The sequence below is a fragment of the Callorhinus ursinus genome, unplaced genomic scaffold, assembly GCF_003265705.2.
Source record: "Callorhinus ursinus isolate GAN/ISIS: 27379988/994484 unplaced genomic scaffold, GSC_fseal_2.0 scaffold61, whole genome shotgun sequence".
In the NCBI taxonomy this organism is placed as follows: domain Eukaryota; kingdom Metazoa; phylum Chordata; class Mammalia; order Carnivora; family Otariidae; genus Callorhinus; species Callorhinus ursinus.
The window spans coordinates 2,182,033-2,199,750 of record NW_027397123.1 but is presented as its reverse complement, the minus strand read 5'-3'; the positions used below and the strand labels follow the sequence as shown (position 1 = coordinate 2,199,750).

At 38.3% G+C, this 17,718-nt stretch overlaps 2 protein-coding genes across 8 annotated transcripts in view; one reads left to right on the top strand and one right to left on the bottom strand.

The window, feature by feature from the left end:
- ZNF383 (zinc finger protein 383) overlaps positions 1–17,718 on the bottom strand; it is an 82,221-nt gene that overhangs the window by 30,693 nt on the left and 33,810 nt on the right. For 2 of the 7 annotated variants that reach the window (XM_073885338.1, XM_073885334.1), the window contains exon 1: positions 10,789–10,986. The exons of 1 other annotated variant lie outside the window; for it this stretch is intronic. The gene's annotated coding sequence lies outside the window, so the exon portion shown is untranslated. Of the gene's footprint in view, positions 1–10,747; positions 11,099–17,718 lie in introns of those variants that run through there. 4 more of the 7 variants (XM_073885332.1, XM_073885336.1, XM_073885337.1 and 1 more) reach the window with 4 other exon arrangements.
- ZFP30 (ZFP30 zinc finger protein) overlaps positions 11,287–17,718 on the top strand; it is a 24,196-nt gene continuing 17,764 nt past the window's right edge. The window contains 2 exon segments of the mRNA XM_073885324.1: positions 11,287–11,392; positions 11,766–11,851. Of these exon segments, the coding sequence (XP_073741425.1) occupies positions 11,377–11,392; positions 11,766–11,851 (102 nt within the window). The 5' untranslated portion in view covers positions 11,287–11,376.

The following is a 17,718-nucleotide window of genomic DNA, read 5'->3' as shown; positions in this document are numbered from 1 at the left end:
AAGCCTGCTTCTCCCTCTCCCACTCCCCCTGCTTGTGTTCCCTCTCTCTCTGTCTCTCTCTCTTCTCTGTCAATTAAATAAATAAAATCTTTAAAAAAATAAAAATAAAAATATGTCAAAAATATATCTTATAATTTAAAAATATGTCTTAATAAAAGGCCGTTTCCATCACATACCTATTAGAATGGCCAAAGCCAGAACACTGACAACAGGAAATTCTGGTGAGGAGCAATAAGATCTCTTGTTCATTGCTGGTGGGAATGCAAAATGGTACAGCCACTTTGGAAGACAGCTTGACAGTTTCTAACAAAACTAAACATACTTGGGGCGCCTGGGTGTCTCAGTCTGTTAAGCGTCGGCTCCCTACTTCTCCCTCTCTCTCTGTGTTGGCTCTCTCTCAAATAAATAAAATCTTAAAAAAAAAAACAACCCAAAAACTAAACATACTTTTATATGATCCAGCAATCATACTTCTTAGTATTTACTCAAAAGAGCGGAAAAATTATGTCCACACAAAGACTTGCACAGAAGCTTTATTCCTAATTCCCAAAACTTGGAACCTTTAGTAGGTTAATGGTTAAATAAACTGTGGTACATCCAGAAAATAGAATGTCATTTAGTGATAAACAGAAGTGAGCTATGGAGCCATAAAAAGATATAAAGGAAGCTTAGATGCATATTACTAAGTAAAAGAAGTCAATATGAAAAGGCTACATACTGTATGACTCAAACTATAAATAATCTGGAAAAAGCAAAACTCTGAAGACAATAAAAAGAGTGGTTGCCAGGGGTTTGGGGAAGGATGAATAAATAGAACACAGAGAATTTTGGAGGCACTGAAACTACTTTGTATGATACTATAATGATGAATACATGCCATTTTACATTTGTCCTAACCGACAGAATGAACAAGAATAAACATCTAAACTGTGAACTCTAGATGATCATGAGGTGTCAGTATAGGTTCATCAAGTGTACCAAATGGGGGCGCCTGGGTGGCTTGGTCAGTTAAGTGTCTGCCCTCAGCTCAGGTCATAATTCCCAGGGTCCTGGGATCCAGCCCCAAGTCAGGTTTCTTGCTCAGCACGGAGTCTGCTTCCCCCTCTCCGTCTGCCCTCCCCACCCCCACTTGCACGCTCTCTCGCTCTCTCTCTCTCAAATATATAAAATCTTAAAAAAAATAAAACTTTTACCAAAAAGAAGTGTACCAAATGTACCTGGTGGAGGATGTTGATAATGAACAGGGAGGCTGTGGGTATATGTGGGAAATCTCTGTACCTTCCTCTTGATTTTGCTGTAAACCTAAAACTGCTCTAAAAACATAAAGTCTTAAAAAAAAAAGTTTCTGGCTCTGAAGCCAGACTGTCTAGATTAAAAATAAATAAATAAATAACCCCTCATTACTCATCTTTTTCAAGTTTCCTGATATTCTGACTTACTTTCCCATATGAGCATAAATTGTTTAAAAAATATATCGGTATTTTTCTTGAGGCTGCATAAAATGCATACATTAACTTAAGGAGTTCTGACACCTTTATGATGTTGAGTCTTGCTTTCCTATAACACAGAATACCTTTCTATTTATTCAAATCAATGTTTCTGTCCTTCAGGATACTGAAAGTTTTCCTCATGTGTATCATGCTATCTCTTTTTAGATTATTCCTAGGTATCTTATACTATTTTTGTGGCTATTAATTATAGTTATAAATTACAATAATTAATATGCATGATATAATTATGCTACACAGAAAATTAACATAAACATAATTATATTTAAGTATATATTTATATGTAAATGTGTTTTATATTATTGTTTACTTAAAATTGTTATTACACTTTTCCCAATGCATCTTTCATCTATTTTTGTTTTAAATAAACAAAATTCTATTGACTTCTGGATACTGACTGTGTACCTTTTGAATTCTCTTCTATTTGTAATGGTTTTCAGTCTATAACAGGATGTTAAACTATGTCTCTCTCATTCTTAGTTTAGGAGAAGTCCTGAAGAAGAGCAAGAGAACAGGGGCCACAAAACTCTGCATTCCACAGCAAGAACACTGGCCATCTTTTTTTTTTTTTTTTTAAGATTTTATTTGAGAGAGAGAGAGAACACAAGTGGAGGGGAAGGGCAGATGGAGCAGGAGAAGCAGACTCCCCGCTGAGCAGGGAGCCTGAAACGGGGCTCGACCCCAGGACCCTGACGCTTAACCAACTGAGCCACCCAGGTACCCCGAGAACCCTGGCCATCTTATGTATCATGCAAAAGGAGCTGGCTGCAAACTGATTTTGTGCCCTTGGGTCCATTCAACATCTATTCTAAAGGTGTTTCAGAGATTGGAGAGTGTATGAGAGGAGGCTGTTTTTGAGAGAAAGAGCTACTTTTGGAAAGCACTGGTATGCTCTGTAGTCCTCCTGCCTCACAGGGACAGAAAAGAGGGACCCCAGTGCCACAAGGGTTCCAAGTAGAATGTGATGGGAGGTCTTGGGAAAATTTGCCTTGTGTTCCAGAGTTTAGAAAGCACAGAGACTGGGGCCACAGTCCCTCTTCGAAGTAGCTATGATGGGCCCCATAGTAGGAGCTGGCCTGGGTCTGGTTTTATTCTAAGCCTACCAAAAGTATTTCCAGCTCTAGAGAAGAGCTCCATGGAGGACTGATGCCCAAAGCCTGAATGTAGGAACTGTAAGCAGCCCTCTCCTTAGTAGTTGTGAACATGCCCCAAGGCAAGAGAGATCCAGCGTCCCTACAATTAAGATTTTTCTTCCCCTCTCTTTTTGCTGCTCCCCACTTCAAGTGGTCTAGTGGAACAGAGGTTAGGAGAAGGAAAAAAAGAAGCAATCATCAAGCTTTCTCACTGGAAGCTTCTAGCTCAAGGAGCCAGGAGGTCAAACTTTTAAAACAAAAGTTTATGGCATTGATTAGTACAGTGAAACAGACATTCTCATTACTAAAATGAGGCTGATTTTGTGACTGAAAGAAACCAGAGAACTGTTTATTTTCCAACTGTGACTGAAACACTTATCCACAGGCAGGAAATTAACTGGCCCAGAGAAGCTTGGTAGAAGTTATGGGGAAAAAATAAAGCAGTTGTTTTCCAGTTGTTCCCTATGGAGTACTGGTTTTCTAAAGGATTTAGGGGGGAAAAAAGGTTAAATAATACTGCTGATAGTGCCTTCTCCCTGATCTTATGGTGAATGCTTCTGGTATTTCACCATTAGGCATTAGGTTAGTTTTGCTTTTTTTTTTTTTTTTAACCTTTCAATACAGAAATCTCCAAACACACACAAGAGTAGAGTTTAAATAGTATGAAAATCCTCCATGTACCTACTAACTAACTTCAATAATTATCAGGTTAGGTGGCTCAGTCTGTTAAGCATCTGCCTTCCGGCAGGGTCCTGGCATAGAGCCCTGCATCAGGCTCCCTGCTCTGCAGGGGAGTCTACTTCTCCCTCTCCCTCTGCCCCTACCCATTTCTGTTCTCGCTGTCTCTCGCTCACTCTCTGTCTCAAATAAATAAAATTTTTAAAAGAAGTAATTATCAGGTCATGGCCAATATGTTTTTTTTTAAGATTTTTTTTTTTATTACTTATTCATTTGAGACAGAGAGAGAGCATGAGCAGGGGGAGAGGCAGAGGGAGAGGGAGAAGCAGGCTTCCCGCTGAGCAGGGAGCCCGATGTGGGGCTGATCCCAGGATCCTGGATCATGACCTGAGCCGAAGGCAGACGCTTAACCATCTGAGTCACCCAGGCGCCCCAGCCAATATGGTTTTATCTAGACTCTGCTCCACTAATATTAGGTTAGCTTTGATTTTTGTTTGAATAGCTTTATTGAAAAATACTTCACATATTATATAAGTCAATCATTTAAAATATATAAATTCTATGTTTTTTACTGTATCACCATGATCTAATTTTAGAACATTTTCTTTCCCCCAAAAGAAAGCCCATTAACAGTCAATCTCCTTTTCCCCCTCCTCCCTCAGCCCTAAGCAGACATGAATCTATGTTCTTCCTCTATGGACTTGTCTAACATTTCATATAAATGGAATCATAGAATATGTGGCCTTTTGTGACTAGATTTTTTCATTTAGCACGTTTTCAAGGTATATCCATGTTGTGGCATGTTATCAGTATTTCATTTCCTTTTATTGCTGAATAATAATATTCCATTGTATGGATAGATCACATTTTGTTTACCCATTCATCAGTTGAAAGACATTTAGATTATTTCCACTTTTTGGCTTACCATTGTGAATAATGCTCCTATGAACATTCATGGACAAGTTTTTGTGTGAATATACGTTTTCAGTTCCCTTCAGTATATACCTAGAAATGGGACTGCTAAGCCATATGGCAACTCTGTTTAACATTTTGAGGAACTGCTAAACTGTTTTCTAAAGGGGCTGAACCATGTTGCATCCCACCAGCAATCTGTCAAAATCTTCATCTTGTTATTATCTCTTTTTTATCATAAGCATCCTACTAGATAGGAAGTGGTATGTCATTGTGGTTTTCATTTACATTTTCCTTATGACTAATGATGCTGAGTGAAATTAGTTTTTAAGAACTCAATTCTTTAGAATTCTTTTCTAATGTAATTTCCACTACTGTCCATTACTTTCCCAAAGGCATTCCCATTCATGTGGGAAGAGGCAGTAACTCTTATTTCCTATTAAGGACAAGGAAATTGAGTGGAATAAATATTGTGAATGGTTAATGGGAAAGGAGAACCAGCACATCTTTGAATGGTTTTGGCCAGGAGAAGGGATGATGTAGGTAATTAAGACAGAAAGGGCTTAGGCCCAATAAAACTGGGGACATTCATGCTTATCCTGATCGTCTTGAGGAAACTCCAGGCTTTCAGTTCACTTTTTCATCCACGCCACCCAGATTACTTTAACCCAGAGTAAGCCTGCTCAAAACACTGTGTGCTAATCTTGAAAAAATGCTATCTATATTCTAACTCTCCTACTCTTGTGCCCGCTAATTTTTAGGTAAATAGAGTCATAAGGAAAGCTAATAGCCTTATGAAGTCAGAGGTACCCCTGCAGTGTTGAGTCACTGTATAATGAAGCTAACATTTAACAGCGGCATGTACCTGTCATGCCCACAGCCCCTTTCCTGAGGAAAAAGGTGCCCACCCGAATTTAAAGTTTAAGTCTCGTTTGATCATTTTTAAAAAGCAAATTTTGCTCACTATCCCTTAATAAATGTTTACTGTCAGATTTAATTACTTCCTCAATTAATTGCTAGCCCCTTGACCCCAATAATCTTTCAAGGTATGAGAAAAATTTTGAAGGTTGAAAAAATGACTTACCATAAGAAGAAAAAAAAAGAAAGATCAATGTGAACACTAACTAAATCTTAAAAAGAAAACTTTTGAGCTCTGGCACCACTTAAAGTAGTCCAACAATAGCAGCACATTTGCTCAACATAAACTCTCAGGTATAAAAGAGTCTTCAGTATTCGGTCTTTTATTCAATTCCAAAAAGGAAAGAGAAGTGAGGAAAAGATCAAAGAAAAGGAAAGAGGGTTCTTGAATAATAGCTGACTCCACGCTTAAAAAAATCTGGAACGTTCTGCTGCTGCAGTTGCCAAAAGATGATACTCTCAAAAGTGTCAGGTGTTGTGTTGAAAGGATCCCTTTTAAGAGTCTCCTAAGGGGCGCTTGGCTGGCTCAGTTGGTAGAGCACTTGATTCTTCATCTCGGAGTGGGTAATTTGAGCCCCACGTTGGGTGTAGAGAGAGAGTACAAGCAGGGGAAGGGGCAGGCAGAGGGAGCTCAATGGCGGACTCAATCCCAGGACCCTGGGATTATGACCTGAGCCAAAGGCAGATGTTTAACAGACTGAGCCACCCAGGTATCCCGAGATTACTTAATAAGTTAAAAAAAAAAAGTCTCCGAATAGGGGCCCTTACTGGCCGTTTAGTGAAACATGCAACAGTATATTATGAATACTTCTTCTGCGGCTCCTCCTTGTACTATGATGGAGTCCATTGCAACCATAAGGTAATTAAAACACTGAAAAATTCTTTAAGTCCATAATAACACATGAGAGAAAAATATAAAGTTCACAAAAAAGGGTGAATAAAAATATACAATATTTTACTGGCTATAATTAGTGAGTGATTATATGTGTCGTTTTTTTTCTTGTCTTATTATTTATATTTCTAGTATAAGTGCTTGTTTCTACTTGTACAATCTGAAAAGTATAAACTCAAGGAACTTTGAAAAAGCCAGTTAGCCTCAGAAATAGGAAAAACTGTACCAAAACCAGGAAGGACAACTGTGGCCTCACACAATAACCCCAGACAGAAAGGGCATCACAGTTAGTTGGCACAAGTGAGCACACAAAAATCCAAGTAGAAACAGGGTATGATAAAATAATAAATAAGCTGAATGTCCCAAGTGAGAGCTCACTGCATACTCAATCCATTACCTGTGAAATGAACATTTTATTAACAAAATTAAACCCCTAATAATTAGTGATATTAGGAAGATTTAGGTTTTTTAAAGAAACACCTAGCCTAGCTCAATATATTATGACAGGATGATGAGTTGTGATGACATTGCGTATCATGCAACTTTAAGCACACATCACACCCAGTGAAGAAACTGAGTTACAAAAATAAAAATCTACATTAAAAACATAAACTTACATGTCTGATGACATATAAAAAGGGACTCAGCATAATGACCACCAGCTCAGGTTCTAATGACCGTATAATATGCAACCAAGTCCCAGGGACCAACCAAGAGTTAAGTGAGAACTCAGCCTTTCTCATATCTGACTTGGTAATCTGTGTCTTATCTCCTTTTTTTCTTTATATTTTCCTAGAGGTTTATCAGTTTTATTCCCAAAACTAAATTTTTGGCTTTGTTCATTTTCTCTGTTGTACATTAATTTTATATTTCAAAATATATAAATTTTTATTTGAGCTCTATTATTATTTCCCATTTTTTTTGCTCTTTTTGGATTTAATTTAGTACACTTTGTCTTAACTTCTTGAAATGGGGGCACCTGGGTGGCTCAGTCGGTTAAGCACATGACTACGGGTTTCGGCTCAGGTCATGGTCTCAGCGTCATGAGATCAGGCCCCATGTCAGGCTCCGCACTCAGTTGGAGTCTGCTTGTCCCTCTCCCTCTGCTCCTCCCCCCGTTCTCTTGCGCTCTCAAATAATCTTTTAAAAAAACATCTTGAGATGAATACATAGATCATTAATTTTTCAACATTCTTCTTTACTAGCTTATGCATTCACAGCTATATATTTTCCTCAGGTTCAGCTTTAGCAACGCCACACATTTTGATATATTTTTATTATCATATAGTTAAAAATTTTTCTAATTTCCATTGCAATTTCTTCTTTGAGTCACCAGTTATTTATAAATTCATTGCTTAAATCCCAAATATTAAGGACATTTCTAGGCATCTTTTTGTTATTGACATCTGGCTGAATTCCAGTGTGGTCAGAAAACATTATTTCAGTCTTAAAATTTATTGAGATTCCTTTATGGTCCAGCATGTGATTAATATGGATAAAGTCTCATAAGCATCTGAAAATAATATATACCGTAGTCATAAGGTACACTTTTCCACATATGACACTTACGTCAAGTTTGTCAATTATACTGTTCTAATATTATATAGCTTTAGTGGACATACACTGATTGTTCTATCAGTGAAAAGTGCTGTGAAAAGTGAAAAAAATGCTAAAAATCCCCTACTATGATTGTGTTTTGTCCACTACATCTTTTAATTCTGCTTAAAATTTGAAACATTTTACAAAAGTATGTACATTTAGGACTATAGTATCTTATTGGTGGACTAACCTTTTTATTATAAATTGTTGCTCTTCCTGGCAAAGCTTCTGTTCTAAAGTCTGTTCTCATACAATTAAGTAGGAATGTAAATTGATAGAATCATTTAGGAAAACTACCAGTGTATATTAATGCTGAATATATGCATAACCTACAACATAAGTATTTCACTCCTAGGAGTATACCCAACAGAATGCATTTATATGTGCACCAAAAGACATGAAGAATGTTCAGAGTAGCCTTTTCCATAATAGCCCCAATCTGAAATCTTGGGAACAACTCAAATGCCAATCAATGATGGAATGGATAAATAAATTTTGTTATAGTCATACAATGGAATTTTATTTTTTTAAAGATTTTATTCATTTATTTATTTGAGAGAGAGAATGAAAGAGAGAGCATGAGAGGGGGGAGGGTCAGAGGGAGAAGCAGACTCCCCGCTGAGCAGGGAGCCCGGGATCATGACCCAAGCTGAAGGCAGTCGTTCAACCAACTGAGCCACCCAGGCGCCCCATAGAATGGAATTTTAAACGGCAATAACAATGAATGATCCACAACATGATGCAACATGGATGAATCCTGCATATTCATACTACATAATATTATTACATATTATATTCATTATTACCTGTGAAATACAATGTTAAAAAAAGCCAAGCACAAATTGTGTGATACTATTTATACGAAATTCCAGAACAGACAAAGTTAATCTATGGCTGTAGAAGACAGAGTGATGATTATCTCTGGGAGAGGTGAGTAGTGAATGGATGGGACAAGAATTAGGCTTCTAGAATGCGGGTAATGTTCTATTTCCTAATCTGATTTGAGATCTGGTTAAATGAATATGCTCATTTTAAAAAATGCATCAAGTCATATATTTTGATTTCTGTACTTTTGAATGTATGTTATACTTTAAAAAACAATGATATATCTGTATCAGCAAATAAAAAAATTAAAATACCAAGTGATGAAGTATTAGAATACAGATGATATGTTGATAAACTGCTGGTAAGTATTTAACTGTTACAACCATATTGAAAACCGGTTCAGCATTATCTAGGAAATTTGAAGATACACACATATCCTATGGTCTGGCAATTGATTTGCATGTTTATACCCTAGGAAAGCATGCATATGTGCACCAGAGTACTCATAAAAACATGTTTAGAGCAGCCCTTTCAAGTGAGCCCAAAACAAGAAACAACCAATGTCCAAATATATAACTGTGGTTTATAACAATAAGGATAAGCCTAAGACATACAATATTGTGTGGAAAAAAAAAAAAAAGACTCAAAACAACATTACCCAGCACAATTTCATTTCTATATAGTTAAAAAGACAAAACTAAACTATATTATTTAGGGATGTGTAGATATACAATAAACTGTTTGGTTTGTTTTTTTTAAACACCAACAAGAAAATACATTATCACCAAAGTCAGAATTAGGGTTACCTAAAGAGGTGAAGAGTGTAGGTTTATTCTCAGGGCAGGTAGAACAGAGGCTTCTGGAGGGCTGAAACAAGTTTTTGTCATATAGAGGTTCCCTTTATAATTCTTAAACTCTATGTCTATATTTTAAACACTTTTGTGTATGTATGTAATATTCAGGAATTTTTAACCAAGGAAAAACTAATTATATCATAGCTATAAATTTTAGTGAAAATATAAAAATTTGAAATGATAAATGCTATGAGATTCTGATCTTGAAAATAATGTATACTGTATGTACACAGGAAATGTGTTAGAAGGAAATCAATCAATATATTGACAATGGTTATATCAGCGTGGTAGTTTGCTTTTGCTCTCTGTAACTTCCCATTTTCCAAATTATTTAAAATAATCATGTGTACGTGTCTATGTGTGTGTGTTTAAAAAGAAGCAAAAGCTTAATACATTGGAGAAATTGAGCTATTTTCTAAATTAGTATGTGAACACTATGTAGAAGGAAATGAGGGGAAATGTTGGGATTTGTGTGCCCACCCCTAAAGCTTCCCATCATTTTCTTTAATGGAAATTTGTCCAGGTCACATAGATGAATCTGTGTTATATACGAGGCCATCCAGAAGAAGAAAAGCTTAAAAAGGAAACCCCCTCACACCTTCTATTTGGCTTCCTCAACAGCCATTCCTCCTCCTTCTTCTGGGGACCTATCTGAGAAGAGCAGAACTGAGGAAGGAGAAAGGAATCATGAGATGCCAGGCCAGGCCTTTCTTGTGGCTTAGACTGACCAGAGCAGTAGTAGGTCTGTACTCATACCTACCACCCATGGAGAGGAGGGATGGAGTCTAGGCTGTTCACAATATTCCTGTCGGAGCATGTCAGAAGGGGAGAAGTTTCTGCTGTCCAAAACCAAAATCTTGTCTGGATCTCAGACAACTACTGGGACAACACACACTGCCACCCTGGCAATGCTTACTGGCACCCTCCAACTGCACACACGGTTCCACAAAAAGTTACGTGTTCCCACTCACACGTCCTCACAAAGGCTTAGGTTGCTAACACAACCGCAACCACAAACACACACACACTCCTCAGGTAACAGTCATGGCCGCATAATCAGACTCTGTACACTCCCCACCTCCTACACACAATGTCACACAAAAGGAACGCACACACTCACAGACCCGCCGTGGGGACAGTCACACCTGACACAGAGCCGCACAGTCAGAACCACACACCTACAACAGGGACATCCAGCCACACCTGTAAACAGAGGTCCGCGCATGGTCAGTCGCAATGACACACCCACCCCAGGGACAATCACACCCCTACACAGAGCGCCGTACAGTCACATAAGGTCACAGCCGCACACATGGAATCCTGTTCCTCTTGTCCCTTCCCCCAGTCCCACGAACTCACACGCGCCGTTGAGTCCAGACTCGCCCAGACCACCCCTTCAGGCTGCTCCTCCCCAACCCACGGACGCACCTGCGCAGCCTGGTCGAGCCCCCAAGACTTAGGCCGCTCACCTTGTAGTTCCCCTTGCCGGGAGGCCGAGAATCGGGCAGGCGAGTGAAGGAGCGGCCCTGTTCCTCCGGAGGCCTCTGGGAAGTGTAGTCCGGAAGCAGGTCGGCTCAGACAAGATGGCGCCTGGCGCTTCGCTTTACTGCCGGCGCATAAACCTGGGCCAAGCCGATATCCCTGCTCCCCCTCTCCAGATCGCTGCAGGGGGTCTTCTAGCTCCAAATGCAGTCTCCGAGTCGGGTTCCCACAGGAGACAGCCCACACATCCTGGAGATACGGTTCCTCCATGGGCCCTGCCAGTGCCTGGGAGCCACATGTTTCCGAAGAAATAGAAAAAGGTTGCCGCGTTCCCACGGAAGTTGATTAGAGCCGCAAGAACTTCTGGGAAATGTAGTCTAGAGGTGGAAAGGGTGAAGCTACCTCCCATGTAGCTTGTCTTGGTTGACTGCGCTAAGCTTGCCCACAGTGAAGAATGGAGCCTCACCCAAGATTCTTTTAGAACTTGTATCTATTAACCTTAAAAATAAAAGTGTCAATTACTTTACCACCAAAATGGGTTGTTGGGAATAACAGAATTGCAATTCAGGAGGAGAATGTTCTGCCAAAATGGTAAGCAAGTCCAGCAAACAAAGGACAGGGACAACTCTTTCGTGGAAAAGAAGGAGGAAGTTGGGAAGTTGTTTTGAAGGAAAATCCGTTGGAGAAAACCAGGGTGATAATGGTTTATCATTGCCAAACTGCAGGGGTAGTCAGTTTCTTGTAGGTGATACAATGTACATCTTTCCCCTTGGGCCTGTAATTTACATTCTTTCCTTTTGAGGGTACTTAATTGACAATTCTTCCTATAACTGACAGACCCTCTTCTAGCCTCCTGACTCTACTTTAATGAGGTTTCTCCTTATTAATTTTCACATAACCTACTGAGAGCTGGGACCTGGGACCTGGGACTGATTGACTAAATTGCCATTTTTTCCTTCCTCAGTGGATGAGTGTGTAGCAGGACCTGGACACTGCTCATGGAACAGAAATCTGGGTGTCTCAGCCCGAATCCCACAAGAAAAACTGAAGGTGAGTAATCCAAAAGCTTGGAAGGGGGCTGATGGCAGGTTGTCTGGAGTGTCAGGCTGTGTGTATGTGTATGTAATAGTGGTGACTCAGAAGATGGCCCCAATGTGTGTAAGGCAATATGTGAATTTGGATGAGTTACCTCATTTTCTTCATTTGGAAACTAATGATACTTGGAGTGCATGTTCTGGTACCATCAGTTTCACTTGACATTTGGAGAATCAAAAAAGCAAACCAACTGGTCTGACACATAGTTTCAAATATGTTTTTTTATAAGATCATGTCTCTTTTCCTTGCATATGGCTATGGATCTCACACCCTCCAATGCCTTAGGGATCTTGTTTTCATGTGTACAATTTCAGTCTCCTTCTACAGCATTTGGAGTTGTATTTTATTCCTCTCCAGTCTTCTATGGTTTGATCCCTGACTCCCCCAATTGGAAAAAAAAAAAAAAAGACTTAATAGTATGGTAAGTACAACAGCTTAGATATGAATCCTACCCCTTTAACCTCTTGGAAACAATTAAAAGTCACAAATGGGGACCAAAACAGAAAAATCCAGTTTCAGCCCATAGGGGTGCTTGGGTGGCTCAGTCAGTTGGGTGTGTCCAACTCTTGATTTCAGCTGAGGTCATGATCTCAGGGTTGTAAGATCGGGCCCCATGCTCAGCCCCCTCCGCTTGGGATTCTCACTGTCTCTCCCTCTCTCTGTTCCTGCCACTCCCCCTGACCCGGCTGATGCTCTCTCTAAAACACACACACACACACACACACACACACACACACACACACACCTGTAACTCCAAAATAAATGTGAGTACTTCCTAATACAGTTGACATTAGGTAGAAGAATGTCAGAGAATGAGAGCTGGTAAGCAGAGGTGAGAAGTGGTGCTTAGAAGCTGATGAAGCCTATTAGAAAAGATTCCAGAAATGGTGGAGGGCAGAAATGGTGGGGGCAAGAGGCAGAGCGGAATAACTTCAAGAAGACTAGGAGCTTACCTTGAAGGATAAACTTTGGAAAGGGAAATGCCATGAAGATAGTAGAGGTCAAGCAGAGTGATATCAGGTGGAACCCATGTGCCAAGATAAGGACAGTCATGTTTAAGGGAAAATTGATTTGGAAAACTAAAATGTGTCTTTAAGATAAAATAAGACGAGTGTCCAGAGAAAACCTCAAGTTGCTTAAAGGAGAGAAACGTCAACTAGTGTCAAGTTTATTATACTCAAAAATATTTAGCACCACAAATCAGTGTAACAAAACTAAAAGGATAATCAAGGGAGTGAAAGCCAAAGATTTTTGTCCAGAGTCAACGTGCAATTTAAGTATAGGTATAATTTAGAGTCACCCTAAAAGAAGAATAAGAGTCACCCTAAAATAAGAATGTTGAGAGCCAACAGTAGTAATATAAAGGTGGGCTTGTGCTAATAGAAAAACACAGAGGATGGCTATTAAAATTTAAAAAGGGCTAAAAACAAACCAAACCCCTAAAAGATACTAAAGTGTTGGCTGAGCCTGGTACGAGTGGAAGAGGATGGAGGAAATAAAGTAGAATAAGTAGGACTTGGTGGAAAAAGAGTTTGCACGAGAATTATTTAGGACAGGAAAGAAGAATATGGATGCAGCTATTACAGAGATGAGAGTAGAAAAGAACTATGAGGAAGAGAGTAAAATGTGAAATGAAATGGCTGGTTATGAAGATTGTGTGCTTCTGATTATGACAATCCTGAGATTGAAATCCCAGTCCTGAAAATTACCGTCTATGACCTTGAACTAATGATGTGTGCTCTGTGCACAACATATTCTATATCATCAAAAATCTTCATAACAGTTTTTTTTTCAGGAGTGCCATATGGATCAAGGAAAACATGTATAAAGCTTACACAAAATAAGTCCCCAAAAGCTATTACATTAAACACTTCTCAACTCATTCTTTAAGGCCAATATTAAACATGGAGTTACTGTATGACCCCATAATTCCACTCCTATACATACACCCAAGAACACTGGAAATGTATATTCATGCAAAAATTTGCACACGATTGTTCATTGCAGCATTATTTACAATAGCCAAAAGTGGAAACAACCCAAATGCCTATAAATAGATGAATGGACAAAGAAAATGTGGTATATCCATACAATATAATTTGGCAATAAAAAATACATGCCACAACACAGATAGTCCTTGAAAACATTATGCTGAGTAAAGGAGCCAGTCACAGAAGACCACATTACATTAATAAGATATGTCCAGAATAGGCAAGTCTAGAGATTCAGAGAGTAAATCAGAGTTACTTAGGGTTGGCAGGGTTAGGACAAATTGGGAGTGATTGCTGGTAGGTATAGGGTTTCTTCTTGGGGTGATAAAAATGTTCTTAAATTAGATAATGAGGACAGTCATACAGTTTGGGGGTTACAATTTTTCCAAAACCTTGAAAACAGCTATTTTTCCATTTGTTAAAATTATAGCCATTCTAGTGGGTGTGAAGTGATACATCATTGTGGTTTTGATTTGCTTTTCCCTGATCATTAAAGATGTTTAGTGTCTTTTCATATAATTATTGGTCATTTGTATACCTTCTTTGGAGAAATGTCTATTCAGATCCTTTGCCCATTTAAAAATTGAGTTAGTTGCCTATTATTGAGTTGTCAGAGTATATTTTGGATAGAAGTTCCTTAATAGATACATGATTTGCAAATATATTCTTTCATTTGGTGGGATGTCTTTGCACTTCTTAGAAGGTGTCCTTTGAAGCACAGAATATTTAATGATCTTGAAATGAAAGTTATCTAATTCTTTTGTTGGTCATGCTCTTGATGTTATATCTAAGTATCCTTTGGTAGTCTGAGACTATGATGATTTGCTCCTGTGTTTTCTTCAGAGAGTTTTACAGAAGTCTTCCTACCTTGTATTATGCTAAGTGAAATAAGTCAGAGAAAGACAAATACCATATGATCTCACTCATATGTGGAATTTTAGAAAGATAATAGATGAACATATGGGAAGAGAGAAAAGAAAAAAAGGAGAAAGGGAAACAAGCCATAAGTAACTCAACGATAGAGAACAAACACGGTTGATGGAGGGAGGTGAGTGGGGGATGGACTAGATGGGGGATGGGTATTAAAGAGAGCACTTGTTGTGATGACCACTGGGTGCTATATGTAAGTGATGAATCACTGAATTCTACTCCAGAAATCAATATTACATTGTATGTTAACTAACAAAATTTAAGTTAAAAAAGTTATAACTCTTGAATTTAGCAGTTTGATCCATTTTGAGTTAATTTTTATAAATGATAAGAGATAAGGGCCCAACCTCATTCTTTGCAAGTGGCTATGCTGTTGTTGCAGCACATTTATTTAAAAACCTGCTCAATTTTTCTCAACTGAATCATCAATATTGATTGATCTTATAGATGTTTGGGTTTATTTCTGCACTCTCAATTCTATTCCATTGATCTATGTTCCCATCCTTGTACCAATATAATAGTGTGTGATTGTCCTTATAGTAACTTTAAAATAGAGAAGTAGGAGTCCTCCTACTTTGTTTTCCTTTTTCAAGATTGTTTTGGTTCTTCTGGATCCCTTGCAATTGCGTATGAATTTAGAATCAGCTTGTCAGTTTTTACAAATAAGTCATCTGGGATTCTGATGGAATTATTTTGAATCTATAGATCAACTTGGGGAGTACTACCATCTTAACAGTATTAAGTCTTCCTATCTATACACTTGGGATGTTTTTTCATTTGCTTAAATCTTTTAAAATTTTAAAATTTATTTAGCCAGATGTTTTGTAGTTTTCTAAGTTTTACACTTTTTGGTTAAATTTATTCCTAAGTAGGGGCAGTGGGTCAGTTGGTTAAGGGTCTGCCTTTGGCTCAGGTCATGATCCCACAGGGTCCTGGGATGGAGCCCCGGGATCCCTGCTCAGCAGGAGAAGTCTGCTTCTCCCTCTGCCTCTGCCCCTCCCCCTGCCTTTGTGCTCTCTCCCTCAAGTAAATAAAATCTTTAAATAAATAAATAAATTTATTCCTAAATATATTATTATTTTGATGCTGTTGTAAATGAAATTGTTTTTAATTTCATTTTCAGATTGTACATTGTGAGTTTATATAAATACAACTGATTTTTTTCTACAATAGAGCTACTCAATATTTGTATATATTGTGAAATGATCACAATAAGTCTAGTTAACATCTATCACTACACATAGTTACAAATTTTTTTCTTGCGATAAGAATTTTTAAGATCTATCCTCTCAGCAACTTTCAAATATACAAAACAATAGTACTAACTATTGTCACCATACTGTATATCACATCTTTAGAACTTACCTATACCTAGACCTTTGACCACCTTCACCCATTTTACCCACCCAAACCCCTCACCTCTGGCAACCACCAATGTGTTCTCTGTATCTATGAATTTGGGTTTTGTTTTGTTTTAGATTCTGTGAGATCATACAGTATTTATCTTTCTCTGTCTGATTGATTTCACTTAGCATAATGCCCTCAAGATCCATCTATGCTGTCGCAGATGGCAAGGTTTCCTTCTTTTTGTGGCAAAATAATATTCCACTTTCTAAATATATCATATTTTCCTTTTCCATTCATCCATTAATGAACACGTAGGTTGCTTCCATGTCTTGGCTATTGTAAATAGTGCTTCAATGAACATTGCATGCATACACCTTTTTGAGTTAGTGTTTTCATTTCCTTTGGATAAATACCCAGAAGTGGAATTGCTGTATCATTTGGTAGTTCTACTTTTAATTATTTGAAGAAAGTCTATACTGTTTTCCATAATGGTTAACCAATTTACATTTCCACCAATAGTGCATAAAATATCCCTTTTCTCTACTTCCTTGCCAATGCTTATTTCTTGTCTTTTTGATAATAGTCATCCTATCAGGTATGAGGGGATATCTCATTGTGGTTTTGATTTGCATTTCCTTGATATGCTGAGCACATTTTCATGTCCTTATTGATCCTTTGTATGTCTTCTTTGGGAAAATGTCTATTCGGGTCCTCTGCCCGTTTTTTTTTTTTTAAAGATTTTATTTATCTGACAGTGTGAGACACAGCGAGAGAGGGAACACAAGCAGGGGGAGTAGGAGAGGGAGAAGCAGGCTTCCCACGGAGCGGGGAGCCCGATGCGGGGCTCGATCCCAGGACCCTGGCATCATGACCTGAGCTGAAGGCAGACGCTTAAATTTTTTGTTTGTTTTTCTATTGAGTTGCATGGCTTCTTTATATATTTTGGATATCAATCCCTTATCAGATATAAAGTTTGCAAATATTTTCTTTGATTCAATAGGTTACCTGTTTATTTTGTTGATGGTTTCCTTTGCTGTGCTTTTTCATTTGATGTAGTCTACTTGTTGTTTTGCTTTGGTGTCAAATCCAGAAACTCATCACCAAGACTAATATCAAAGAGCTAACAGCTCTGCTTATTTCTAGGAGTTTTATAGTTTCAGGTTTTACATTCAAGTCTTTAATCCATTTTGAGTTAATTTTTGGGCATGGCATAAGAGAGTGGTCCAGTTTAATTTTTTGCATGTCGCTGTCCAGGTTTCCAACACCAAAAATTACCATATGATCCAGCAATTTGTAAATTTTGTATATATACAGAAGAATTGAGAACAAGCTCTCAAAGAGATATTTGTACTCCCATGTTCATAACAGCATTATCCACAATAGCCACGTGTCCATTGATGGATGAATGGTTTCACAAAATTTACATAGAATATTATTCAGCCTTAATAAGGAGGAAGATTCTTCAATATGCTACAGTATGGATGGACCTCGAGGACATTATGCTAAGTGTCGGGAGCCATGAGCAACAAGGGGGTTAATCAGGTAGAGCAAAGG